Source organism: Oxyura jamaicensis, chromosome 12 (assembly GCF_011077185.1).
Source record: "Oxyura jamaicensis isolate SHBP4307 breed ruddy duck chromosome 12, BPBGC_Ojam_1.0, whole genome shotgun sequence".
NCBI classification, from domain to species: domain Eukaryota; kingdom Metazoa; phylum Chordata; class Aves; order Anseriformes; family Anatidae; genus Oxyura; species Oxyura jamaicensis.
The window spans coordinates 19,668,628-19,696,204 of record NC_048904.1 but is presented as its reverse complement, the minus strand read 5'-3'; the positions used below and the strand labels follow the sequence as shown (position 1 = coordinate 19,696,204).

General features: G+C 41.6%; 1 protein-coding gene across 7 annotated transcripts in view; it reads right to left on the bottom strand.

The window, feature by feature from the left end:
- The window catches only part of CNTN4 (contactin 4), a 294,079-nt gene that overhangs the window by 56,291 nt on the left and 210,211 nt on the right, over positions 1-27,577 (bottom strand). For all 7 annotated transcript variants that reach the window (XM_035337706.1, XM_035337710.1, XM_035337704.1 and 4 more), the window contains 5 exons: positions 19,274-19,477; positions 12,976-13,078; positions 12,169-12,353; positions 4,059-4,195; positions 2,485-2,614 (listed from right to left, as the gene is read on the bottom strand). In XM_035337706.1, coding sequence (XP_035193597.1) covers positions 2,485-2,614; positions 4,059-4,195; positions 12,169-12,353; positions 12,976-13,078; positions 19,274-19,477 — 759 coding nt within the window. The remainder of the gene's footprint in view (positions 1-2,484; positions 2,615-4,058; positions 4,196-12,168; positions 12,354-12,975; positions 13,079-19,273; positions 19,478-27,577) is intronic.

Sequence of the window (27,577 nt, the reverse complement as noted above, 5' to 3'; positions counted from 1 at the left end):
CAGCACTCAGCCACAGACTGAGTCATCCCTATGAAACACCGTATCACCAGGAGTTGCAACAGACTTGTTCAGGTACCTTGTGAAACAGCTTCTTGGGTCTATTTTTTTTTTTTTTCTTCTTCTCACTCTAGTCCTCTCTCCCCCTATTTTTTTCAAACCTTTAGCCTGAAAATTCTTCCAGGCAGTGATTGCATTTTACTATATGCTTTTACAATGCCCAGCACAACAACAGGATTCTGGTTCTAGCTGAAGACTCCAGGCAATATAATTGGCAACAATAATAGAGAAGAATCACTCTGAGAAAAGCTCTGTCTGTAATTTTCCATTTCTCTTTTTCACTTAATTTTGCTATAAGCCTCACTTGCTATTAGTGGTGTTTAATCATTTCAAGTGCTTAACTTCAGGACCTGTTAAAAAAACCATTTTTATACTCAGAAAGATCTGTTTAAAAGCTAACATTTCTCCGTGAGAGCTCAGAATATTGACCTCCTTTGAAAACCCTTGTGAAAAGGAAAACATACTGTTTTTCTTTAAAAATATGCCAAATGAAATCACCGATCCATAGAAATTAATGTGCGGCACACCATCCTGGTACTTCTCATGTGACACACAGAAGCAAGATTGTGTAATCCAGATGAGAAGTTGGCCAAGTACAATTTATCCGGCAGGTTTTTAAGAGTAAGCTCAATAAAGTCTTTGCTCTTGGTGCCAACATGGGGTCTACACGGGGATGTCCCTCTTACCTCTAAAGCTTGGTGAGGGTAGAAACCACGTTTTTTATAAACACCGTGTTATTTATACCCAGTTTTCAGCCACATTTTTCTGTGTGGTGGTTCAGTCTGCATGGAGTGTGCAGACGATGCTGTCTTGTTATTGCAGGCCTGGTCTTCAACCTGCAGTCCCAAAATGTCAGTGACCATGTTCTCAGGACCAGCATCAACACCATCGTTGGGTCGGGGAGGCCACTGGGTACTCGGGGTGCTGGGACCCAGGAGGCCTGGAGGCAACCACTAACAGCCCACACCTTCGGAGATCTGCCTTCCTGACAAAGGCTCATGTCTCCAGGGGTTTTGAATAGACAGGGAAAGCATCAGGGGGCTTATTTGAATTTCTTTCACGCAGAAACACGCCCAATATATCTTGGTGCTGTGAAGTCTGATTTATTGAACATTACTGTACTTTTCTTGAACAGCAACAATGACAATCTTTCAAATGATATTTTTTTTCTATCCAGGCATGTATCGCTGCTGATAAAAATGACCGATATTGAAAATGCCATAATCAGAAAAGACCTCGTGCTTTGTTCTTCAGGATAAAGCAGGGAATTATGCTATTGAACACACACTTTGAAAACAACTAAAGCACTATTTTTGAATTGCAAATTCTATTTGACTCTTCAAAACTACATACATATTTTGACTTATGGGTTCCTAGGCCTGTCACTCACACAAGAGCTTTAAGAGCAACATTTGGGGGTGAGGTGCAGACCTACAGGACAGCTGAAGTCAGGCCCAGCCAGCCTCAGCTCCTCCCAGCAGGGCCAGCCTGAGCAGGTTGCCTGGGGCCACGTCCAGCTGGGTGCTGAATATTTCCAAAGATGGAAGTGACACAACCTCTCTGGGCAACCTGTTCCAGCATTTGAAGCAGTAAGAAAACAGATTTTATGTTTAAATGGTATTTTCTGCGTTTCAGTTTATGCCCATTGTTTTTTCTGGGCACTGGGCATCACTGAGCTGAGCCTGTTTCTGTAATCCTACTGCCTCCTTGCACATCAGTAACACCCCCAGAGCTGCCTCCAATAGTTGCCATTAGGATTTGTTGAGAAAAGCAGGGAAAACAGCTTGTTAATTCAGTAGAGAGTGTGAGTCTGGAGACTTGAATTCTGTTCTTACTCAGAGATACATCTTCTGGATTTCACTTTAAGCCATATTCTAACCTGCTGGAGAAGCTGAGGACTCTCAGTCCACAGGACCTTCCCCTGATACTAATGGGGATAACTAGAGTAGGGGTACACAAAATAGGTAGGGCAGGAGTTGTTTTTCTTGGTGAGGGTTTGGGACTGAAGCATCGTGATTGCCGTTTGGATGGTGAAGGGTCTATTCGGACAGAAGGGTTTTCAACATCTCCTCAGGACAGTCCGTCTCTGCAGCCCACGAGCAGGCAGCTACTGTCCAGTGTGCTTTGAACTGGGGCAATACGTGGGTGTCTCCACAACATGTTTCTAACAGCAAGAGGTGAGTGAGTTTGCCAGCTCTCTGTGCTCAGTTACCTGGATGAATATGAGAATACGGGATCATGTAAAGAAATCTGTTCTCTATATATCTGCTTTCTCAAGTTTTCATTTTATGCTCTATTTAAAAACAACAACTTGACATAAATCCTCAGCAGCACTTCTGCTTCAGACACCAAAACTTGGCAGAACCAGTTTGGGTTAAAGCTGTGCCAATTTTGGAAGGTTTGTAGCACTCAAGAAAGTAAACTTACCTATGACACTCAGTTCTGCACTGGCAAAAATGATGCCATATCTGTTTTCCGCTACACACTGATACATCCCGGCATCTGACAGGCTGACGTTCGCTATTGTCATTGAGCCCTGCTCTATCTGAACTCTGCCCTGTAGGAAACAGTGAAACAAATAAAGAAGTGAGTAAGGAGATCCCTCCTTGGAACATAACCCCAGCAGCAGTTGTGCCATACTGCATGTCCAGGTAGACAAAACAAAGGTAAGGGTAACAGGAAAAATTGCATGCTCCATTCTATTTGTCTGCCAACTAAATTCTTGTCAGGTTACATACTAAGTGGAAAAAAACAATACAGTAGTTGGTAAATGCAATTTAAATTGGAGGACTTTCCCTTGACGTCTCATTGATTTAATACCCAAACCATTTAGATTAATCTCCCTTTCAAGTAAGTAAACTTGAATAAAAAATCGCACTTTTGTTCCATGGTGGCATATCAGAGCCAACCTCATTCTTTAAACAATGGCATTACAGGTATATAGGGCAATGAAGGTCTGGAAGACTGGTTGCCATCTTAGCTGGTACAATGGGAAATATTCAGAATCCTCTGCATTTTCTTGAAAAGAATATAGTTGTTAATAATTTAATGATCCTTTTCTTTGTATCAGCCACTAACGTGATTTAAGTACAAGACCATCTGCTAGTGACCAGCATGAAGCAAGTAAAATTAGTGTGTGGAACAAAAGACCACAGTATCATTTGTCAGCCTAAGGATATGGAGCCCATGTTATCAATTTTAATAAGTAAAGCAAAGTGTTCCCTCCCTTCCCCGGAGTTTCACCATTTAAAAAAAATAGTAATATAAAGAGCTATTGGCCTTCTACTTGGCTGTAGGGTGGAAATTTAATGTTTGCAATCTTTGTCAGGGTTTGATCAAATCTGGGCAGCCATGTTCTTTCACAGTAAGTGAAGGGGAAAAATGCAGTTTACTGTGAAACCAATGCTTTGGTGATTTGTTTAGTTTGCCGTTATAATTGAGGCAATCACAGGACTGAGCAATTCCCCTTGGTGGTTTGAGGACGCTCTTGCTCTGCTCCTGTGGATCACCCATCTAGGCAGTTCCTTGTGTCCCTGGCAGGAGGAATGGGAATGCTGCTAGAGACCAGCAGAAATGGTTTCAGTAGCAGCTAAGCTTTCAGTAGCAGCTGAAGTTCACCTCAAAACCATAAACTGAAGAAAAAATGAATCCATGTCCATCCACAGTCCTACTCAGCCTTTCCCACTTTCTCACATTCACATTCTGCTCTTAGATTTGCACTGTGGATCCTTCATTTCAAGGAGGAACTTTAAAACCACAGCTGTCGTACACCCTATGTTTCATTAATAACAGCTCTCTTGAAGCCAACATCTGCCCAAGGGAAAGGATGGGGCACCTCCCTCTCCTCCAGCCCAAGACCTCAATTCCATACAAAGGCACCCACCAGGCATGGCAAGGAATTGCCTACAGAGCAAGGGGATTTCAGAACACTGCCATCACTTCCATTTCTATTCCAAAAGTAGTAAAATATGCAAAATGAGAGCCACTCCAGCTGGGCCTACCTGGGGCAGCAGTGGCTCCCCGTCCTTCAGCCAGCGGTACGAGGGCTTCGGCCTCCCACTTGCACGGCACTCCCAGAAAACACTTTCCTCAATGGCTGCGTGTACATCGCTGATTTTCTGAATCCAGTTGGGCTGAGCTGCAATGCAGAAAGAATGAATAAAGCCTCATGTCTGCAAACAATAGCATGCTCTTCAAAGTGCAAGCAAACAACCATACACTTCTTTCTATATCATCACATTTAAGAGCTGGATTTAAAAACATGCTTACTAACCCTAAGGATCCTTTTTATTTTTTTTCCCGAGTTCAGTTCTAATTCCTGAAGGTAGCATGTGCAAGATCAGAAACTGCTCTCCTAACTTTCATTTTTAATAAAAACATTAATGAAAAGTAGCAGCTTCAGAAACATAGATCATCATCATCATCATCACCATCATCAAAGCAAAGCAACGGTTCACATGCTGCCCCTGTGGAATAGATAGCAATGTTGGACCATGGAGCCTTCAAAAAGAGACAGTTAGTATTCAACTAAAAAAAAAACGTTATTTAGAGCTATCTCTGCATTGAAATTAAGATTATACATGGAACTTTGGCCAGCATGGTTATAGCACTATTTCAGGTATGACTAATATATTCTCAAACTTTTTTTTTTTATTTTTTTTTTAAGATTTGGATGAGATCCAGGGAATGCTGTCCTATGAAGATCTTCCATGTATATGAAAAACTCTTTGGAATCGATAATTATATTGATGACATTGAAGAAACCTAGTAAACCCAAAAGCAGATATTGGAGATAAATTTTAGAATTTGGTGAAAAATGGTGCTGGTAGTTTTCAGACAGTTATGCAATTATATTTTAAGTTATGTTTTACATATTATTATCGGAGTTTGTTGTCGTTTGTTTGTTTTTAACATATACATTATGTTTAGCCAGACCCTACATGCAGATCAAAATTACTGCTTATTTTTTGGAGACCATGCAAAACCTTTTTGTTACGTTACCTTCACAAACCTCATCAGTCTGGATTTATCTACAATACATTTCAGAAAATACCATTAAAAAAAAAAAAAAGAGAGGGAAATTAAAAAAAAATAGTGAGTTCAGGTTTTTTAGTGGTCATTTACCCTATTTTGAAGTAAGAAAATCTGAGAGACTTAGTAGGAAGATATAACCAGCAGAGGTCTCCAAGAACCTGGTTAATCCCCTTTCATATGTAATCAGATAAAAAAAATAAGATTACTCCAAGAGAAAAAGAAATAAAAATTATATTTCCTTTGGATAGAAACAGGGACCAGAAAAAAAGATCTGAAAGGATAAATTAAAAAATGTTATATGAAAATGCTAAGTTGAACTTAGTTGGTATGACTATACCTAAACTTTTGGCATGTGTACCATTACGAGATGCTGGAGATACACACTCTGAGAGCTCAGTGCCTTTTAAAACTCTGTTCAGACTGTGACAGATGTGTGCCTAATCCCACATCCACCTCATTGCATGCTTCCCTTCTTGCTGTGTCTGTAAACAACAAAGCACAGAAGAAAGCGGAAGAACGTTGCACAGAATCTTAAATATGCCACAAGATATATTCCAAGGGACTTGCAAGAAAAGCAGAAAGGCAAACCAAACATAATGACAATGCCGGAGCAAGAAAAGGAGCTGAAAAGGAGAGGTGAGTGGTGCTTGCTTCCCTGACCGCCCCCTCTGCCCTGCACTATGTTAAGCTTGTTTATTAACTGTATCTGAAGACATATGAAAAGAAAAGGCTTTAAATGTAGGAAGATGAAAGTCAGCTCTGTCTTTTGGAGTAAGAACTTGAACAATTCCATTGAGCCGAGACACCCTGTACAACTCCACCGTTTCACTGGCTCAAGGACATTTGCAAATTACTCATGAGTCTCCATATTTACTATTCTAATAGCATCTAACTCATGATTTTGAGAAGAGTCTTATGATATCGTAAAAAGAGCTCTACAAAACCACACAGACCCATTTGCCTTTCTGCAGCACTGTTTTACTGATTTCCCACAAGAAAACAGAAAAAAGCAGACAAAACAACTGAAAGAAACCTGCAAAGCTATAAAACGCATAAAAGGCACAGTGGGCTCTACAGCATATAAATGTAAGCTATGTAAAAAGAAAGAAAATAGAAAAACCCTCATGTGAAGAGCAAAGAGGACTCAATATTTATCCTTATTTCAATTCAATACTTATCCTCATTGCAGGCAATCAGGCTCCCTGACTAAGGCAAGTTCTTACGCAACCCAGTGAAAGACTCATACCCATCCAGTCCTTCATTTACAGAGTGCAGGTTACAAGTGTGAAATCCCACCCTACGGAACTGTGTGGAGATTCAGACCCGCGGTGCTGGAAGTGCCGGGAGCCTGTGGGCAGCCCGTTCATTGCAGTGCACGTGTGTGCATGTGTGGCACCCATGAGCCATGGGTTTGCACCACGGTTCATCCCTTCCAGTTATTTAAACTGGTTAAACTTCCCATCCTACAGCTATTTATGCTGCAGATAACAACGGAACAGGCATATTAGGTCAAAAATAAAAAATATAAAAGCTCAGAGAAAAGTGGAGGAGCCCTTTGTTTCCCAGGAACTTAGCTCTCTGCTGCTCTTTGGGAGACATTTCTAATTAGGTCAACCTCTCCTTTGAACAGCTCATTTCAGAGAATACCAGGCATGCTCTTGACTTAATCTTGAGTAATACACAAGGGTTGGTCCATGGAGCGAATATGTTTGAGCCACCAAATGAGAGTTGCCATAATATAATGAAATTTGACAGTCTCCCATTGGGGATCATACCAAGACACGGTAATGTGCCACAAGATTTCAAGCATGATAATTAAAATAATTCAAATAAGGGTATGAAATCAGCTCTATGCTACATTTCCTGGTATAGCTGCATTGTTCAAGATAACTTTTTTTTTTTTTTTTTTTTTTTTTTTTAATTTAATGACTGGTAGTAGTGTTCTTGAAAAAGTCTTTCATTTAATTTCTGTGGTGCAGAGCAAAGAGACATTCTTCCTTGTGATGGGACTGGAAATATCATGGCTGTATTAGGGGTGCAGGTTTTGGTTGTAAAGATCCTGGTTGGAAAAATCTGATACTAAAGAAAAAAATCACATAGAAGATGGTAAGAATTCATCTGCCTTGCAAAGAAAAATCATATACTCAATCTCTAAACTGGAAGAAAAAGCTTAAAATATAAGCATGACACTAGCACAATGATAGTTTTAAAGAAAAACATTCCCCTCCTAGGTGATGAGAGCTGGGTTAAAAAAACAAAAACACAAAAACCACCAACCTTTTTTACTTAGCCTTCACAAACATAAAGTGGGACATTTTAAACCAGGTGATTACAGAATTATGCCCAAGTATGCTCTTGCTTCTTCAAGAGAAAAGAATCTAGAGTGAGTCTGTTCCCTATAACAGAGAGGCAAAAGTAGGCACTGGGGATCTGGACCAGAAATCATGATCTGAAAGAAGTTTGAAAATGAAATGACACAGCCGATGATGATGCATCATATCAGAAATAAGGAACAAAACCACAGAATTATGGGAGTGATGTGAGCAGTAAAACAGAAATAAATCTGTAGGACTTGTTAAGCTCCTGCGAGTTCAAAACAGCCCAAAAGACTAAAGCAAATGAGGTACTAATACATACACAGAATCCAATTCTTGGTTGGTGTATATTGATTTCAGTGTTCCTAAGCCAATTTATAGCAGCTGATGACCTAGAGCAGGCTGTGTAATTCATCATTAATGGCAGATGAAGGGCTGAGTGACTGTCCATTACTCTATCTATTCTGAGGAGACTGAGACTGAGCCCAGGATCAGAAATGCCTAAAGACCAGAAAGCCAAGCATAAGAAATAAGAAAAACAGATGGGAGAAATACATGAGTAATTAAAAATAAACGATACAGCCAGTGTATAAAGTTTGTGCAGACAAGTGCACGCGTCATCCTGGTCCAAATGGGGATATAGCTTCTGTAAACAACACCCATATGGCCCTAATTTGTTGTCATTCCCAATGATCACAGGAATGTGAAACCAGACTTCAAGTTACCACTTTTTCTCTTCTCTTCCTTTCCTCCTCTTAATCTCTTCCTCCTGACCCCTGCTGCCAATTGAGGACTATTTGAAATCCATACAAGTCTCAAACGTGAAGATCCTCCCCCTAAAGTCATTTGCTTGAATGTCACATCAAAATCATCTCCCTTCATCTGCCTGTGTCCAATGCTACTGCTTGGGCAATTTGTCTCCTTTCTACCTTTCTAGAAGACTGACCGTAATTCACCAGCTGAAGAGCTCTGCTTGTTGCTAAAATATTAAGTATCAGAGGAAAAGAAACAAAGGAGAATTAAAAGGAACTAATCTAGCTGATAAAAACTACTTAAATCATCCCTACCTGTATTTAATTCCTGTTCCATAAGCTATTCTGCACCATTGCATGACTTTTTCCCCATTTATGTCAGGCACCAAAAGACCGTGTGTATTACAGGCACGTTCATACAGACCAGACCTCAAGGATTTATTTATTTTTAATCACTGATACTCCAGACTGTAGTGACCCAGGAGAATAAGGAAGATGTGGGTATTCTCTGAGTAGCCTTCACTCTTCATTTCTTATACCTCCTTTAGCTTCTCACGATGAAGAGCTATTTTTAGAAGGCAAAATGACAGTAATTTGAGCACTTTTTCTGAATCTCCTAAACATTGATTTATCTTTAAGCAGGTTTCCAGCTATCCCTAGGAAAAGGGGAAGTAGAGGAGAAAGATGCCTGCTGTCTGTGCAGAAAGCCCTTACTTCCTTCAGGCAGCACATTATTCAAAACTGAGTTATTTCATCCTGCACAAAAGTCTGAGAAAACACACATTCTGCTGGCAGGAGGGAAGCCATCCTCATCCAGAGCACTGCTTTTCCCTTGGGAGAGTGCAACCAACGGAGATGGGCACTGCAGTGATTGCTCCCACAGCCAGCCGCCACTTGCAGAAAGGATGGATTTGGCTGCTGGCTGGTCTTTAAATGGTGGTTAACCAAGAGTTAAATTGGCACAGTATTCTGAAACAACATGAGATTTGAGAACTTTAAATAAAACTAACATGGAGATGCTTGAAGGTGAGAACTTGATTTCTAATCTATCCATATAATGGGTAGCTAACTAGGCTTTCTAGTGAGGCATGTAAATTATAACTAATAATAACATGTATTTGTGCTATTTATGTTAATTTTCTTGTATTTTATCAGTCCAGTAACTCATATTATTTCAAGTGTTTTTTTTTTTTTTTTTTTTTCAGCAAATTACTTGTAATCTGGGGCCTAAGTGGAGTAGGGACATACAGCTCCCTGATTTTCACTTATGCAATTTTCCTTTTCAGACCTCTAACAACAATGAAGACCATAATGTGATTTACATTTGAGCTTGTTTTATAGAGTGGCATAAAGTGGCTTTAGCACAAACAAAACACAGGGTCACTCAGGAAAGGGGGGTGCTTTTCAGTGTAAAATTAAGGAGCCATGTACATTCCTGGTGCGACTTTGATTTCAGAAATATTAATCTGAAAAAAAAAAAACACCATGAAGTTGCTTGCTTTCTGCTCAGGATATAAACCTGAGCCTTATGGAGGGCTGAACTGAAAATTCGTGAATTGAAAATTCACGAGCAGCCAGATTAAAAATAGAATCAGGTCAATGTGAGCACTTCCGAAATGCTGGGATCAGAACAGAGCTGGTGGCGTGGTGAGCCCTGGCTGGCAGGCACCACACAGGAGCCATGGGCTGCGCAGTCAGCATCGCAGCACAACGTGCCTTTATGGCAGCTACATACCGGTGGAAATACAGAAGGGTTGGCTTCCAGTTTAATTTGCTGGAGTCAGGAGCTGATTTCAGGTACATGGTATCAGGTTAGGAGTGGCAGACAGAACAAGAGAGTCTTACAGCAAGCAAAAAACCAAGTGATATGTCATTCAGAGTTATAATAGTCAGGAAAACAGGTATAAGTCACTGTAATTGCATTAACACTAACATGTTTTCTGTCATATAGGTCTATCTATCAAGTAGGACATGTAACACTCAGAACAAATGCTGTAGAACAATAAAACACAGCCTTTTGTAGGGGCTCCAAGCAGAAAAAATGGAGGAAGAACAGATCTCGCACATTTAATTAACCTTTCCTGCTGCAACAAGAATGTCAAACAACTTTCATGTCACTGATATGCTAACAGAGGGAAAAATAAACATTGATACAAGAATGAAACACAACAGAAGTCAACCTTTTCTGACAACTTCCAGTAGCACTGAAGGAAGTTGACAACACAGGCAGGGCTGGGTTATCTGCAGCAAGCAGGCAAATTTGAATTTCATTTTCTTTTTCTTCTTCTCTCTCTCCATTTATTTATTTATTTATTTATTTACTATGCACAGAGGCAGATAACCAGGTTGAAAAGAGTAGCACTGTTAAAGCCAGATTTTAATCTCCGGGGCAGATGCTGTGGCAGAGCGCGGCCCTGTGCAGCACTGCACGTAAGCCCCTGCCTGATGTTCCACATCAAACACTCCAGAGCGTTCCCTGCTCCGAGCATCAGCCCCCGACCCACCAAGAGCAACTGGTGGAGCTCTGCCAACATTACTGTTATATTTCCATAATGACATAATACTTTGCAGTCTTAAAAAGAAAAATAGCTTTCATTCAGCCTCAACTATTCATATGAAAAGTCTACAGGAAGTTGCTTTCCTTAAAAAAAATTCACTGCTTGTGAAACTCAAGAGCTTGCAGAAAGGGAGTTTTGTTAAAAAACCAATCTGTTTTCAGAAATAAATGGCAGCCAAACACAGGCTATGCTCGAGAACTGGATATTTACAGACCAACATCTCATCATTCTGAAGACAAGCCTGGTATTTTAGTCTATTATCTTTAAAAGCAGCAATTAGCAGAGATCACAGGCTAACACTCCCCTGTAGGAACCTTCTGCTGACATGAAGAAAAGAGGATGTAAAGATGGTTCCACACGTTAGGACCACCAGAGAGACAAGGACACTGCTCTTCTCAAGAAGCCTTTAGCTTCTGTGCTGAAACAGTGTGTGAAAATCGCCACAAGCCATGGTGTCAGCTTTTGTGTATGATCTGCTGTCCACCAGAAACGGGATCTGGACTGGGAAATTTCACTCGGTTAATTAGATTGTAATCTAACGTTTGCTCCAGTAGGAGTCTACAAAAGGCTTGATTTACTGCAGCCTTGGCCCTGGGCTGAGCAAAACTGTACAACTGATGAGACTTCATTTACTGTCCACATGGGAAAAATCAAGAGAAACATGCAATTTTTTATTATCAGAAACAGCAATCCTCAAACCATTTTAATTAAAAAGAAAAAAAATTTTGAATCAACCCCAAATTCTTTCCTTAACATGAAAGATTTCTCTTTGTTCTTGCTACTTAACCCCTTTGTAACATTACCTCATTTTGTTTTAATCAGCTAGAAATGAAGAAATGTTCTTTTGAAATGGAAGCTCAAAAAAAATGAGATTTCAAAATGAAATGTGTCTTTTGGAAATATTTCCGATTCGAAAATATCAGTCTCATAGGAGCAGGTGTAGGAAGCCTTTAGGTGGACTTGACTGCAGGCTCTGACATGGTTAATACCCCACTTCCAGGCTGTGCAACCACTACCAGAAACCCATTCTGCAAGCTGTCTTTAATTGGTTATACTCAATTAACATTTATTAACACAAGCTGGGAACGACACCTATAGTATGGAGTGACACATGAATAATAAATCACAAGCTGTAACCACCACCATGGTCCACCAAAATCCCCGCTCTGTACTCCCGGCCATGAGAAGGCAAATGAACTGCTTGCAAGTGCTTTCTGCATGTTACCATGCCGATGTCCTTCCAGTGATGTTTTTGTTTTCCAGCAGCTTTGATTCCCAATCAATATGTGCTATTCAGACAGGTTTTATTCCAAATTACACCCTTTTTGAGATGCGTTGTTTGTAAAGGAAAGTCATTTAAAAAATATCCCCCAAAATGATATTCTCACAAAATATTTACTGCATATTGCATCTGATACTATAAAACCACCTAAAATCAGGCAATCTGCTTACCATAAAATGTCAGCTGTCCTCGTGCCACGTTTTTCCCTCTCACATTTTCAGCTACACACTCATAGAGTCCAGCATCTTCTTGCTGAAAATTTGGGATTTCCAGAAGCCCACTTGATCTGTGTCTCCTAGCTTTTCGGGGTATCTGTTTCCCATCTGCTCTCCTCCAGCTGATCGTTGGAACTGGGCTAAATGAGAAAAATAAAGCAAAATAAGATTTGTAATAAAAGCTACAGGTCTTGTCCTGATAGCCTCTCATCTGATCAACTTGAAACTGCTTCATGTTTGACGATGATGAAGACGTGGTCAGTCTGAAGACTCTGCCCAGGATCTGGAGCAATTTTAAGTCAGATGCCTTATATACACTTCATGTAAGTATATGCGTACCAATGGTGTATTGCTCACATAGTCTTAAAAGCAGGTGACTATATTATAAAAGTGCTGTTTTGACAAAGCTGAATTTGGGTTTCTGCTGTGACAATACAGCTATTTTCTTATCAGTCCCACACTTTCATTTTGGAAGTGCTGATAGCACTCACTCTGGAACCAGGACATGTTTTAGGTCTTGCATGAGACCTCAGAAGTGAAGATGTACAACCACATCTGTACAAAATAAGTTACATATTCTCTCCTCCTTGGGAATTTATGTTTTTATTGAGTAGAGTCCCTGCTCCCCAAGTCCTCTGTAACGAATCCTGGAAATAAGTAGCTCCTGGTGCGGAAAGTGAAGGATTAGCAAGTCTTGCAAACTCCACAGTAGAGCACTATGAATGCCAGAAGTGGAAGGAATAGCAATGGATAACAACTTACTTTCCCAGGGCAAAGCACTCCAGTTTCACCGTTGTTCCTTTTGCAGATGGAACTGTTTCTGGGAACTGCACTTCTATTTTCGGCTCATACTCCCCCATCACCCCTGCGAACATAAAAGAGAGACTAAGACAGGGCTGAGGTTTTGCAATAAATCTGCAAGTGTTTCTGTGCTGAGCTTTTCTCTACATCATTACTTGCCCAATTAATCCATTCATTTTAAACATGGCCTGTTGCTAACAGCCGTGCAGTGTGGGCTCTTTTCCCATTTACTACCAGAGGAAAATCCGAACGAGCGCTCCACACCATCTGCCAAAGATTAACATTTCTTCATGGCTGTGTTACTTTTGACTTTTGAATATGCAGAGGTTTTGCAGGTAACTTGTGGAATAAAAGGAAGCAATAATAAGGGAGGTTCACCGCCTTCTAGAAAATGAAACGCGGAACAAATGTCATTAGAAAAAGTTTTAAAAGTATTAGAGGTAATCAAGGCTTCTATTAACTTCAAGGAGCAAGAGGCACAGAGACCATGTACCCTTTGGCCAATTTCTTTATTTTTACTGCCCAGTAAATCACACTGTGGCAGCCTCCTCACCAAATTGGGTTAAAAAATTTGTACACATAAAAGGGCCGTTACACTCAGGATAAATCGCTCCATTTCTTGTCACCATACTGTCTTGAAACCGGCACATATAATTTCACCAATAGTGCTTATCAGCTAATTGATGATTGCATGTTAAATCCCAACCGTGGGGCACTGCTGGGGCACCCAGCGGCTGGGTACGGTGGCTGTGGCTGCAACGCTACTTTCTGTCTCCCTGCATTGCAAAGAGGTGGCAAGAGAAGCCTTTTGGCTTTACTTTTTTTTTTTTTTTTTTTTTTTTTTTTTTTTTTTTTTTTTCCACAGAGAGGCTTGAAGCTGAAAATGCTCACTCTGAGGCTTACATCCAATCTCTCTTTACGTGGTGACCTGTGTAACGCCTGCTTTGGTGCACTAACAAGTCACATCAGCGTTCTTCAACCTCGTTCTTTCACTGCTACGTTGCACAAAGAGCAGCTGCTGCACAAAGGCAGCCATCCAAATGAAATGCATTTGTTAAAGATATGAATGCTCTCTCTGTACACACACCCTGGCAAGCACATACAGCAGGAAGCCCGCGAGTCTGTGTCAGCGCTCCGGCGCTTACAGATCACACAAAAAGGAACCCCGGGGCACGATCCCCATTAGCCCCTCACACATTAACAGCTCAGCCCTGAAGGGCTATTGAGGAAGAGCCTCTCTGTTCTCCTGATTGTGGATTTACCAAATTTTGCCTGAATTTCTCCATGCTAAACATTTGCTGGGAGAGCTCCAGCCAGGACATGGAGCAGCTATTGCCCGGCTGAATAGCAGCTATTCCCAAGAGCAGGGCTGTGCGTGTGAATGTTTGCCAGAACAGAACTTTTTGGCAGATACTAACACTTATTGAGATATTTTCCCAGAAGAGTACTTCCATGTTGTGCAGTGAAGACCACAGTCTGGCAGAGGAAGAGCTTTTGAGGAAAGCCTGGCCAGGTGCAGCCAGTGTCCTCGCTTTGGCAGACGCTGGCTTTCAAGTGCTCGGTGGGGACTTCCTGGAAGAGCCGAGCACCTCCAGCCATCCCACTCCCTCCAAAAAGCTCTTCAGTGCCTGTGACAGCCTGTCCCCCCCAAAACCACCCCAAGGGCTGCACCAGCAGTGAGTTGAGAGGTGGCAGACACCTTGCAGGGCAACAGACGTGGTGGATGCCTTACAGGAGCTGTCTGCCTGCTGCCAAGGCCAGACGTGCCGCGTGCTTAATCCAGTCCTTAAAAAGCAAAAGCAATGAGAGCAATTCTTTCTTCTTCCTTTCCTTCACTCCTAAAGCGATAATTTGACCCCCCCCTTATGCAAAGTAGTCTGTAAAATATCACTTGACACTAGCGGGTTATTTAGGAAATTAAGGCACAATGTATTATTAATACATTATTCACCCGACAGATCAGGAGAGGGGAATGAGGAATGGGAGGGAGAGAAAATGGCCTTTTTTTTTTTTTTTTTTTTTTTTTCTTTTTCTCTTTCTTCCTTGTTCCCATTTCCTTGGAACCTACAGCTTTTGGGTGTGCTGCAAGCCCTGTCTTCTCCGCATTAAAGGAAAAACATCAGGGCACGGCAGATATCTCTATACTGAGTGCAAGCCCATTTTCACACGGACAGCTCTGATTTTTCCTGCTGCTCCTGGGTGAGTTAACATCTGACTTAGCATTGCAGGTGGAAAGCAGAGGGGAGAAAATAAAAGACTAAAATAGACCCAGGTTTGTAGCTTGGAGAATGTTTTCAGTGTCATGACACATCAGATGCTGTACGTGTTTGCAGTTCAGAGGATTTCATATTTTTCTCCCAATTTCAAGGCTTAAAAACGTGCTTTTGGATGAGAGTTCCAGGAATTCAGAAGCAAGCTCATTTGTCTGAGGAAATGATACGCATTTCCTGACAACACCTGTGAAATGTTAAAGTTTAATTGGCCCATACAGCTGCTGCTGACGGTAATTTCATTCCAGGCCTATTGTGGCACTTTCTCACTATTACTGTTTTAATTTTGATGTAAAACTCCAAAGTGCATTTTAAAGAGAAGAAGCAAAGCGCTGCAAAAGCGCTGCTGTGGCGCTGGGGACTGCCACGGAGAGGTGCCAGACAACTGGTTTGGCCATTCACGCTTCAATCCTTTTTCTGTCTGGGCTGCAGTAGGTGAGGCACTACTGGCCTTACTTCAGGCGTCAGGACCATTTGCAGCCCTCGGTGCCATATGTATTTAGCTATTCGTTATATTGCCCAGCATGGAAATAGTGCAGAGAGCCATTTCTCTGCAACGGGAGGCACTGGCTGGTACCGCCAGGACAAACTGCTGCCGGAGCAGCCGTGGTGATTCACGCCAAAACCTGACCTCGAAGCCTGGGGAAACCTAGATGACTGTAACATCCCTTTCTGCCTTTTACATGGTGTGAAAGCGGGGGAGGACAGAAAGTAGCTCCTTTGGGACAGCAGTGCAAAAGGAGGGTGTTGGCATGAGAAATCAATACAACATCGGGGAGTCCTCGGTGGTTCCTGCCCCAGGCCTAACCTACGTGATGAGGAGGCCGCGGGGATGCTCTGCTTCACTGAGCAGCCCAACCTCTGACCTTTTCCCACCGTATTTATCACTGTCCAATAGCCTCTGGTGCCAGGAACAGAGAGTTTGGGCCAACGGTGACCAAGACCGCTGCCTCAGCATGGTTTGCTCCCACTACCCTTCCTCTATGATATTTACCTCCCCGAGGAGAAAAAGCTGTCCGGGGATAACTAATGGGGCAGGAGGCAATGCCTGCTCCCACAGCAGCAGGAGAGGAATCTGGTTCCTCTGCCTCTGGTAACAAAAAAACAATGCAAACGTCAGGAGATCTGCAACTGCAGAGCCCTGCAACTGCAAACAAGCATAAAGGCACAGGTGGGGGAAGCAATCTGCCCATCGGATGTGGATCATCCCATACACCTGCATCTTTCCCCTTTACAGATTACAGCTCGAAAGCCTGCTATTGTAAAGCAAGCTGTGCTTTAAAAAACGCACCAAAAAGCTGTTTTTCCAGGGTGATTAAATTCAGGCAAAATACCCATGACTAAGATGGCAGGTATTCCGCATACAAAACCCAAGTGATTCACAACGGGGTCTAGAAAAATTACTGCTGTATGCTGAAGAAGAAATACAGAAAAAAAAAAAAAACAAAAAAAACAACAACAACAACAAAAAAAAACTCAGCGTTCTGGCAGGGGAGATTTCAGCCCAGCTCCTGCAGAAGCGAGCTGCTCTGGGTGGACAAGGGCTGCCGGAATGAGGATGAGTTGGAGCACTGACACCAAACGGGTACCCACCACGTAAGTCTTAGCAATATCCCATATGGCAATTGAATTTCTAGATAGCGTTGGCTGTACTGTGAGCATCCAAACTCTGATTTCTTCCTGCAGCTCTGGAGTTGGGAATTTTTAAAGTTTTTGAGTGAGAGATTATCAGATGCACAGATGGAAAGAGTATGAAATACTCAGTATGAAATAATTCCAAATCCAAATAGAGGCACTATTCTTAGTTATAGGTGACCAGTATTCTTTTTGTGTAGTATCTTATTCCATCATTTCTTTCTTTCAAAACAATGGGGCTATGTGTAAAGCACAGGGACCCGCAGTTAATTCTGCATGAGAGTAAAAATGCTTTGCAGTTTAAGAACAACTGTGAGTTTTGAGAAAAACAGAAATTCCAGAGATTTTTGTAAAGTACTTTGACTGTTTCCGAATTCATAAAATGCATTTCAATACGAAGCCAGCCAGGCTGTAACTCAGACACTTTTAGTGACAAACCAATTTGTGACAGGTACGCTGGGGATGGTCCGAGTGCCAAGGTCAGGACCTGAGGCTGTGGGGTCCCAGGGCTGCAGCAGCTCCTCCCTGGCTCCCTCTCCGGAGCAGGTCAGTGACTTAAATTAAAACGGAGAGGTACATTAGGATTTTTCCCATTAAACTCAGTAATTGAAATTCAATGGAACTGAAACATTAATTGTTGAAGAGCTAACCTCCGAGTCTACTGATTTAATGATATAGCGTTGTAAAGAAAATAACATATATATTATTGGACATAGCATATATGAATGCCAAAGATAAACCCGACACATTTGCCAGCTGCAGCACAATGAGCCTTGCATTTTGCTCATTTCTCTTGTTCACACTTCCAGAGCAATATATGTTATTTCTTTTTTTCAAGCACAATAGTGTAATATTCAGATTTTACACAATTTTTTTGGGTTACTCTATGTGGAATGAAAAACTGAGACTTGCAGATTTTTAAAATGCAGGTTGCATGTAATACCAGTGCCCTCCTATTTTAAAACATACTTAGCACATGTTCAAATTTGAGTACAGCCATCTTTGCTCTACAGATAGTAGAGCACCTTTCCTGTTTAACTCAGGAATGTATTCCGGAGCTCCTCAGAGGTTCAATTAAAGTTTCATATCTATAATAAACAGCAGAGTGCACTTCAAAGGAATCGGAGAACATTCCCGAGAATTACCTCGGGAAGGCAATTGGTCTCTGTAAATAAAGCTGAGTGCGTGCAGAGGAGCGATGCACTGGGGTAGAGCCCTTGGCGATGCACTTGACAATCAGGGTGATTAGCAATCATCATAGCATTACCCACGTTTCAGAAACAGAAGCAGACACTGAGCTCAATTTTGAAAGATGGAAGCGCCTTCTGTTAGATAAGGCTTGCATAAAAGTCCTGCTAATTTACCTACAAATATTTCATGTTCAGTACTGAAAATGTTAACATGAAATGAATTTAAAAATTATTCTTTATCTTTCAGGTGCTAGATGACTTATTTGGACTCACGGGGCCAGGTTTACTGTCACTTAAACCACTGCTGCTGTGTGTAGAGAAGCAGTGTAAGGGAGAACAGATATGGTGCATGGAAAAGCAGCTGTTCTCACCCCTCCTAGCGTAATGGGGGCACTTGCCCTTTGGAAGGCCCCAGCCCTTCCAAAACCTCACCTGTAGGACGCATGTTAACGCGAAGGGAACAACTACAGGCTGGCAGCACTGAGCCCATCCTACACAGGAGGAATTTCTGTACAATACTGCTAGGCAACAATGGATCTTCTAGAAGAAGTTTCTAATAATGCATTTCTATTTCTGGAACAAATGTCCTAAATGTTATCCTTTAAACAGACACTGCAAATTAACATGCAAATTTATTTTTCTTATCTACTCAAAAATGACTATGATACAAATCAATTGTCTGTATAAATTTAGAAATCCTCCTTTGGTTTCTTTTCACTTTTTTTTTTTTTTTTTTTTTTTTTTTTTTTGTACTATTCCACAGACTACTAAAAATAGCATTAATTCTGCTGGGAAATAGAGCCTGAGCTAACAGTTACTGAAACAACAAAGTATTTTTGTTCACTTATGGGCTGCATAAAATGAGCAAAAAAACAGTACATCCAAATTCTGAAATCTATTTTATTTCCTGTCTTTGGTCAAGTATCGCCAGTTTTTTCTGTCATAACGAGAGTTCTTCCAATGATGGAAACAGCAACCTTGGCCATAGCAGCATAAAACCCACCAGTGTCCATGATGTGGAACCATAGCTAAAGCAGAGGTTTTCAGCCTCGCTGAACCTCTGCAAAAGGAAAATCCCTCCCTTTACTCTACATAGTAATATTTTCAGCCATCTATTATTTTTCTGGGGCAACAGCCAGTCAAAGAAACCCAAACAAGTCCTACCATCGTTCCTGAGGATGAGCGGGGTTGGGGGGCCCAGGACCCGGCTGTTGGTCACTGTGTTTGTCACCACGCAAGTGTAGTTTCCCACGTCTGAAGCTTCCACCTTCGCAATGTACAGATTGCCAGTCTCCTGTGAAACGAAGCGGCGGTTGTCCTGATGCACGAACGATGGGTACTCGTTGAAGATCCAGGCGTAGGTGAGCTCTGGAAGAACAAGGCACCACCAGTGTTAGTGACAGCCCATAAACCTCCACAAGGGACAGTCTGAACTAAAGCCCTGGAAATGATTTTCTCCCTGCCCGCCTTGGTTAGGCACAACAGATCCATCACAGCCCATGAAACCACCAAACAGCACACATTTTGCAAGTTCGCATCGTTATGGTTATAGATATGAATTTCCACATGTGATTCTTCTGAGCCTGCACACAGACCTTAATGCTCTTAAAATGTTCCTTAAAGATCTTCCAATCCAGAATACAACACATTTTATATGGGTCCCACTGCTTCTGTCATGGACAGCTCAATGTTTCTGACTCTTAATTTTTTTTCCTTCTTAGCTAGTTTTTTCCTCAAAAGTTTGGAGGAGGGTCTGCTGAGCCGTGTTATCCTACGCTGTATGTTTTATTCCTTTGGAATTTCGGAATCAGCAGAAAATTCCAAACACTAAATTAAGCAGCTGTAATCTTCTATGTGTCTAATTAGATAATACCCTGTGTTTCGTAAGGCATCTTTGGAAGTTATTTGCGCAATAAAAAATAACAGAGACATGCTGCAAGTGGCTGCAGTTTGTAAGTGAGGTTAATGCAATATAACCCTATTATATTTGCCTAAGACTAATGCCCAAACCCACTAAAATGCTTGAAGAACTCAAGTGAGTACAAGATTGTTGTAGTTTTCTAAGGGAACAGTAATTATACTAAAAAGCATATTCTTAGTTTAATACTCTAATGAGTCATAACTGTAATTGACCTCAACTACCATTAGGTACTTTGGAAAATAAATTCTGTCCTCATGTTCCACTGTTTACACATACAAGAGGTTGAAAGCAGATTGTTGGCTTTTATTTATTTATTTTTTAACAACAGGATTATAAAATGCCTACTTAGACTTTTAGGAAGATATGATAATTATGTTTATGTGGGAATATCTAATCATCATATTTACACATGTGCATCTAATTATAAGTAACCTCATGCTGATGTCAAGAGGATACTCAGAGCAAACAAGGTAGCACTTCTCAGCTGGCTTATTATTTTCTGCAAGTAGTTTTATTTATTTATTTATTTATTTTTAAATTTACTCTTGGTGAACAATTATCTTGTTCCTCCAGAAGCATCCAGCAATAGGCAAATAAACATCAGTGCCCTGGTATGCACAGAGGCGTTTAAAGTTGAGCCAACCTTCACACGGCAGGCTTCCACCACAGCCCCCCGAACTCTGCAATGCAACAACATTTTGCATCGCCTGTGGAATGGTGAATTAACCACATGTTCTTCATAAAAACACAGGACCAGGAGGGTTTTTCTGGATCAACAATCCCTGCCCTTCCCTATCCTTCCTAGTCCCCCTCACAAACATCCCAGAAGCAGTGAGGTTTTCAGTTCCTGCTTTCCTATTCAAAGTTGGTTTTGCTTTAACTGCTAAGAACCCTCTAATTTCTGGGTTAAATATTTTTATTACTAGGCTATATCCATGTGCTTCTAGGCTAATGATGCCTTTAGTTTAATGGGTCTTGCCTCTTCACTGGTGAGAGCAATCAAAAGTCCTTCTGCCTTCGTTTCCAAGACAGTCATTCCAATCTTGTGATGACTGTAGTGGATTTTCCTAAAAAAAGAAAGCTCTGCTAAAGCTCTGCTTTAGTTGTAAGTGTTGAATATAGGTGCCATTTGAGCAGAGTGCTAGGTAGGAAACCCCGGATAAGAAAATCACAGGAGAACAGAAAGCAAATGTGAAGTTGTGCAAGAGGAACAAGGTCTGACCACAGAGAACACCCAAATGCAAAGAAATTGTGGATCCTTCCAACACCGGAGGCAGGAAAACGGATCTATTCCTTGAGAGCGCACCCTGAAAATCTCCCCAAAAGACGTCTTCAGATTAAATCAGTTTGGCTACATAAAAATAAGGGACCCCAAATCAAATGCTGGACATAACAAAGATCTGATGTGACAACTCTGCCTTCGTTTCATTATAACAAATCATTGTCCGCAAAGATACGACTGCCTGAACCGCACAGCCTTAGATAGTAGGAGCAGTCCATTATTGCTATGTAGTATCTAAAACTACTGGATAATTGTATCTCTAAAATAACGTGGGACCAATGGAATAAAAAGCACAGGAAATACGGCAGACTGGAGTCTCTCTGAGTACATTTGCTTTTGCAGCAACATGTAAATAAATACTGTACCAAACTCACTTTGATTTCCTTAGAGATCCTAGTGCAATATTTATGGCTTTTCAAACTTGACGGATTTCTTTTGATAAGGTTTCACATACTAATTGCTCTGGAAGTGATAGACAGTTCACATCCCATAGGCAATTTGTAACAACTGTGTAAACAGCCACTTAAAATACAGCCTGAGATAGCTCCTGGTGACTGCGAGTGATGGGAACATCTTCAGGAGTTACAGACACACAGACTTCAGCACAAAGGATGCGCAGTAACTAGCAACTCACACTTCTCTAATTACACATTAAACTCCTTTAGGAGTTTATTACAAACTTCTTTAATTTGGGGACCTTTCCATGTAATTTTGCCTTATTTACCATGCTTGCATTTTTTTCCTTTAAAGCACATCCAAGCTGATCTCTCACACAGAGAAGCTTATCTGAAGATTTCTGACCCATATTTGTGCTTTGGAAAAGTCAGAATCCCTGCCAGTTGCAATGCTATGACCAGCAGCTGAACCCCTGCCTCCCTCCCTACTTACACTGCACTCTTCCTCACTGCCTTGATGGTCTGGATTTTACATAACAGATCCAAGTGAGATGAAAACTGGGAAGAGAGAAAAATTTTGGCAGATCTTCACTTTTCTGATGACTCTTACCAGAAGAGATAGCAGGGGGGGATCACACAGGGTGTGAGCAGAAGTTTGGTTGGACTTTGGGCAATGGCAGAGATGGGCAGAAACACGCAGAGCTGAGAATGACACCAAGATCACACGTGTGGCAGGAAGGTCCGCTACACACCAGCAGACAGAAGTGTTTTAGCCAACAGTGGCTGTCAACTTCAGCAATTAAAAAGACAATAAATTATTTAAGGCAGTTGAAATGCCCACTACAGATTTTGGACATGTAAGTGAGCTCGCCTGCTCACCCTGCACACCGCAGAGCCATGCAGGGAAAATGAGAGAAACAAAGATACGGTTCTATCACTTTGCCTTCCTTCACTGTTTTTGCCTGTTTATTTATTTCTTCTCCCCATACCACCCCAAAAATACAGTTCTCCTGGGTCTGCATTTCCTGATCACATCCAGATCCCAACATTTTTCTAAAGTATTCAGTGAGAAGCTCTATTAAAGCGCCTGAGCTCTCATTTACCAGCCCCAGAATACTTCTGGCTCAAGACAAGAAACAAAGCTGAAGACGCTGTAAATTTTTAATTTTTCTCTAAATGATTGTAAGCGGTGAGGAAATGTTACTGAAAGCTGCACAGAAATCCTGCTATGAGTAATTATTGTAATTAGGCCACATGGTTTGCCAAAATAATGTTCTCTGGTCTTCTTTTTTTTGTCACACGCATGCTTTGCAGCTTTGCCTTGTCTTTGCCTTTTAATACAAGATTTTTTAAATTTTGTTTTATTTTTTCTTTTGTGGAAGTCTTTACCATAAAGGCAGGGCTGCCACTTGAAAAGGTCTCTGCAGCTATTATGGGAAAATCTATTAAAACATCACGATTATGGTTACCATAAAGCTGAATGGAAGAATGAAATTCTGAAATTAATATTTGCAAAAAAAGGGGCATCATTTATCACTTTTAATATGAACAGTGTGGGCAATACACTTTCAGTTTTTATAGGCTTTTCTGAAAGTTACCGAGATTAATCCCATCATTAAGGATTCCTACAATTTATATATTCTCACCAACCACATCACTCGCACACCGGACAGGCGGGAACTGTTATTCAACGTGAAACAAAAGCTCTGCAGCAGTTCCCGTAAATCTGAATGCATAAAAATTATGCTTCATTACACATTGCAAGAAACAAATATGAGATGAAGAAAATGAAGAAATTCCTCCCTGTATAACTTCTGAAAAGAAGGCTTAATGCATGACAACATCTTGTGTGAGCGCAATGGGAAAGAGAAAACAAAGGACTGCCAGGGGAAGATGAATCCCTGGCATTACCTACCATGTACCTGGCCCTACCCAACCCCCCGAAGCTCCTTTCCACCCATACCAGTTTGTCTGCAAACGCAGTGCCATGTCTGGAGTTTCTGGTAGTTTTTCTCCTTCACAGTTTTATTGTAATAGTAGAGCCGCGTGAATTATGCATAGTACACATTTCTTTTGTGAGCCTATAGCCCATTTCATTGCCCTGCTAGCACTTTGGATCAATTTTTTATCTTCTCTTCTTAAATAATTGCCGCATAATTTAAAGGAATCAACCTGGATGCAAACATGACTTGATAAATCTCCCCTTGGCCCCATGCTCTCCATCAGGCAGGGCCGGTCAGCCAGGTAGCATCGCAGCTTCTGTGCCGCAATTGCAACTTCTAATGAAAAGAGTAATGAATAATGAACAAGATTAATCTAAAGTTAATAATGCATTTTTGGCTGAACACTCGTCTGTGCTAAACCTGACAGTGCAGTTACTCAGCAGCCAACCATTTGCAAACAAAGGAACATCCTTGGCAGACAGGGCAGGAAACAAGCCTTAATGGTAGGCAATCAATGTGTGAATTTAACTTACAAGAGTATGAAATGGCCAGTGGTCATTAGTGCCAGTGTTGATACAGCAACTGACAAAAAACCCATCTTCCAGAATGGACTATTTACCCATGATATTAAAAGAATAGCTCTAACTGTTCCAAGACCCCTCTTAATTCCCAGCAACTTTGCAGATCCAAGTGATAGGCTTGTATGGGGGATCTTAGGAAGTGCTTGTGCGATTTTCAGGAAGATGCTACAATATTTAGGAAACGGTACAATTCAACAGTTACAGGAAGTAACACTGCCACACGACACTGAAGCCAGTACAAACAATCTGGTGCTGGTTTATGGGAACAGAAAAGCAGGATATATGCATACACATTCATGCATAAAAATGCATTTGGTGACTGCAATTTCCAGTGCTCCCTACCAGAGTTTGCCACCTTTTTGACCACAAACAACTCAAAATCACAGATCTATGTCATGTGCGCTAATGAGTCAGAAGGATGAGGAAAGTGTACAGATCAGCCAAGTTTTGTGTCAGACATCCTCACAGCCTTTTGCAATGTGCTCAGGGCTGTGGTTGCTTCCTGGCCCCTTGAGCCCATGCTCGTCCAGCATGTAGAGCTTCACCTGTGGGTAATTAAAAGGTAAGAGGTCTTCATTACCTGAAGCCCAATCAATAATCACCTGTATCTGCTGCATCTCCACTTTTCAGTATCTCTAAAATAGTTAAATATTTGATGGCTGTACATAATTGACCTGGCTTATCTCTCTCTAACAGCTTCCAGCCCTAGTCGATGGCTGGCTGTGCTGGCTGCTGTGGCACCCTAAGCATTAATGACTCCTGCATCACGCCATTTGGGATTCTGACAAAGTTTTAACTCAAAATTCCCTCAGGGAGCAAAATCAACAGCAGCCTTTATCTATGACTGAATAGAAAACGTTACAAGGTGGAGAGTCCCGTGCTGCTGTATTTACTACAGCCAAATACGCAAACCTATTTCAAAAACTTCTGATGGGCACCTGACACCCACCCACCCCCACAGCAGTCTAGTATGCGGGCTGACAGATTTTGGAAGCAACTATATGTTTTTCTGTCTGACAAACTTCATAAATTGTCTTACAGAAATTTACAGCTTAGCCTGGTCGTGCCTGAAAAGAAAACCCACAAACAAACCCAACCTGTATTTGTCAAACGGGCTTACGGTACCTTTGGGGAGCCTTGTTCTGTATTTATTGAGACTGGAGAACTGTTGCCCGGGATTAGGTCTCATGCCACTCAATTTCATGCACCTCTGGTTAAAACTCATGTTTTGGCAGGTAGGTCCAGGCCAGCAGTGACCCAGAACCTTGAACCAGGTCTCTGAGGGGTGGAGGAGCCCTCCTCAGCCCAAGGGAGGTGCAACCTCCAACTGCAGCGGCCAGCGGCACCGTGCCGGGCCCTTGCAGGTGCTGGGCCCCTGGGGAGGGGAATTATGAAGTAGAAGCTTATGTCTGCTAAGGAACCTTGTGGGAAATCATCAGATCCTGGCTGGAACACCACCAGCATAAAGGTGCACCTACGGGCAGTTGTGGCAGCTGAGTTATGGTGAAATAAAGATTAGAAGGAAATCTTATTGAGCATGCAATGTGGTGTGCCGTGTAACTACATCAAGCCAGCCTTAAAAAAGAGCAACAACACAGAAAGCTCTCACGAGAGGGTAAATAGCTATATATTTGCTGTAACCTTTACCTCTACTAATCGCACAACACCGTACCGCTGGAAGCCAGGAGTCATACGCTCGGTCTCCTGCAATACTGGTTTAACTCCAGATGATTTCACAGCTTTTCCCACTGCGCAGTGCACAGAGCTTTATGATACTCACTCTGTTTTTAAGCTGATTTCAATGAGGCTATTCAGGTAAAGAAAGAATAATAGCTTGATATGTTTCACAGAGTGGTATCAACATCCTTGCACAGGAACACAAAGGAACCAATAAAGCACCTCCGTGGTAGATCCTGTCAGCAGCAAATGGAAAGGAGAGAGAGGAGAGAGAGGCCAGAACAAAAGATAAATGGGGGCAGGCTGAAGCTGCTAATTACTTATGGGCAAACATCAAATAAGAACGAAGCTGGACATGTGCATAAATGACACACTGATTTTTAATTCCACACAAGATTTTGTCTCGTTTAAAATTGCATCACAAGATTAAATCATTGTTTATATTTTCCAAGCTTATCCTACATAAAGTGCTACAGATATCACCTTAAGGAATGATTCACAGTTTTCATCCACCAGTTTGTTTTCCGTTAAAGTCAAAGAGAGTCAGCCTAAACAGCCTAATTTTTGTGTGTGTGTGTGTGTGTGCGTGCGCGCCTGCTTCAGTAAAGCTAAAGGTCCCTGGGCTTGTTTTAAAACATATTTCAATGTGACCTAGCTAATCCTTTAATACCAGCTTTCACTACCTTTGATCAGCCTCTTACTGTAGCTGTAAGAGATTAGATCAAACCTTTCCAAAAAGAAAGTTGGTTGTAGAGATTTTTCCTGTTGCAGTGAATTAATATTACGATCAACTCCAGGGCTGAAGTATCTGGCCAAGCAGAGGGTGGGCAGCATGTCCTCTAGGGGACATCTCTGCATACACCAGACATAACACCATGCCACTCACCCATAAGACATAGGAAAAAAAAATCTATTTGTGTATTTGATAGACAGAGTTTTGATATATACCAGCTGAAAGCCACACCATGGTTGCACACTTAGCCTTATGTTTCAGGTAAGAGAAAATAACCAAACCAATAGCCTTGTTTATTTTCCAACAACAAAATAACACCTTGATAGGGAGGACTGCAGGACTGTTGGCTTACCTGGAGCAGTAGGTGCGTTCAGAGATCTGGAAACCCAAGTCTGATTGCAGAATTAGATACACATCAGTGCTGTGTTTGTGTCAACAGCCTGCTTTCCGTTATGGCCATATGAAGGGAGTTGAAAGCAGAAGGCTCCCCAGCCACTTCTGAGAGCTCTGTCTGAAGTGACCAGGTGAATGAGGGTGCGGAGGGTAAGGATGGTGGCGATGTGGTTAAAAGACTGGGAGCTAGCCTCAGATCTCTGATTTATTTTATATAGAGATCACCAGATGTTAGGACTTTCAATAAATGCCTATTGACTGAATCCTGTCAGACGACAGATCTCACTCATCTTCAGGCAGCCCCTGCCTACCGTACCCCTTTCAATACCGCTTCAATCTTCATTTAGCAGCAACCGGAGTTTAACGGGGAATAAACCACATGACTAGCAGATTATCTCTTTTAAAGATGTCATGGGCTGTCACTGATAAATAAAAAATCCATTAATGTCATGTTCCTTATTATTTCAGTATTTCCAAGGCCTGTACTGGAGACATGAGCCCCTTCTCTTCTGGTTCTGGTTCATCCCAGCTCGCTGCCTACCC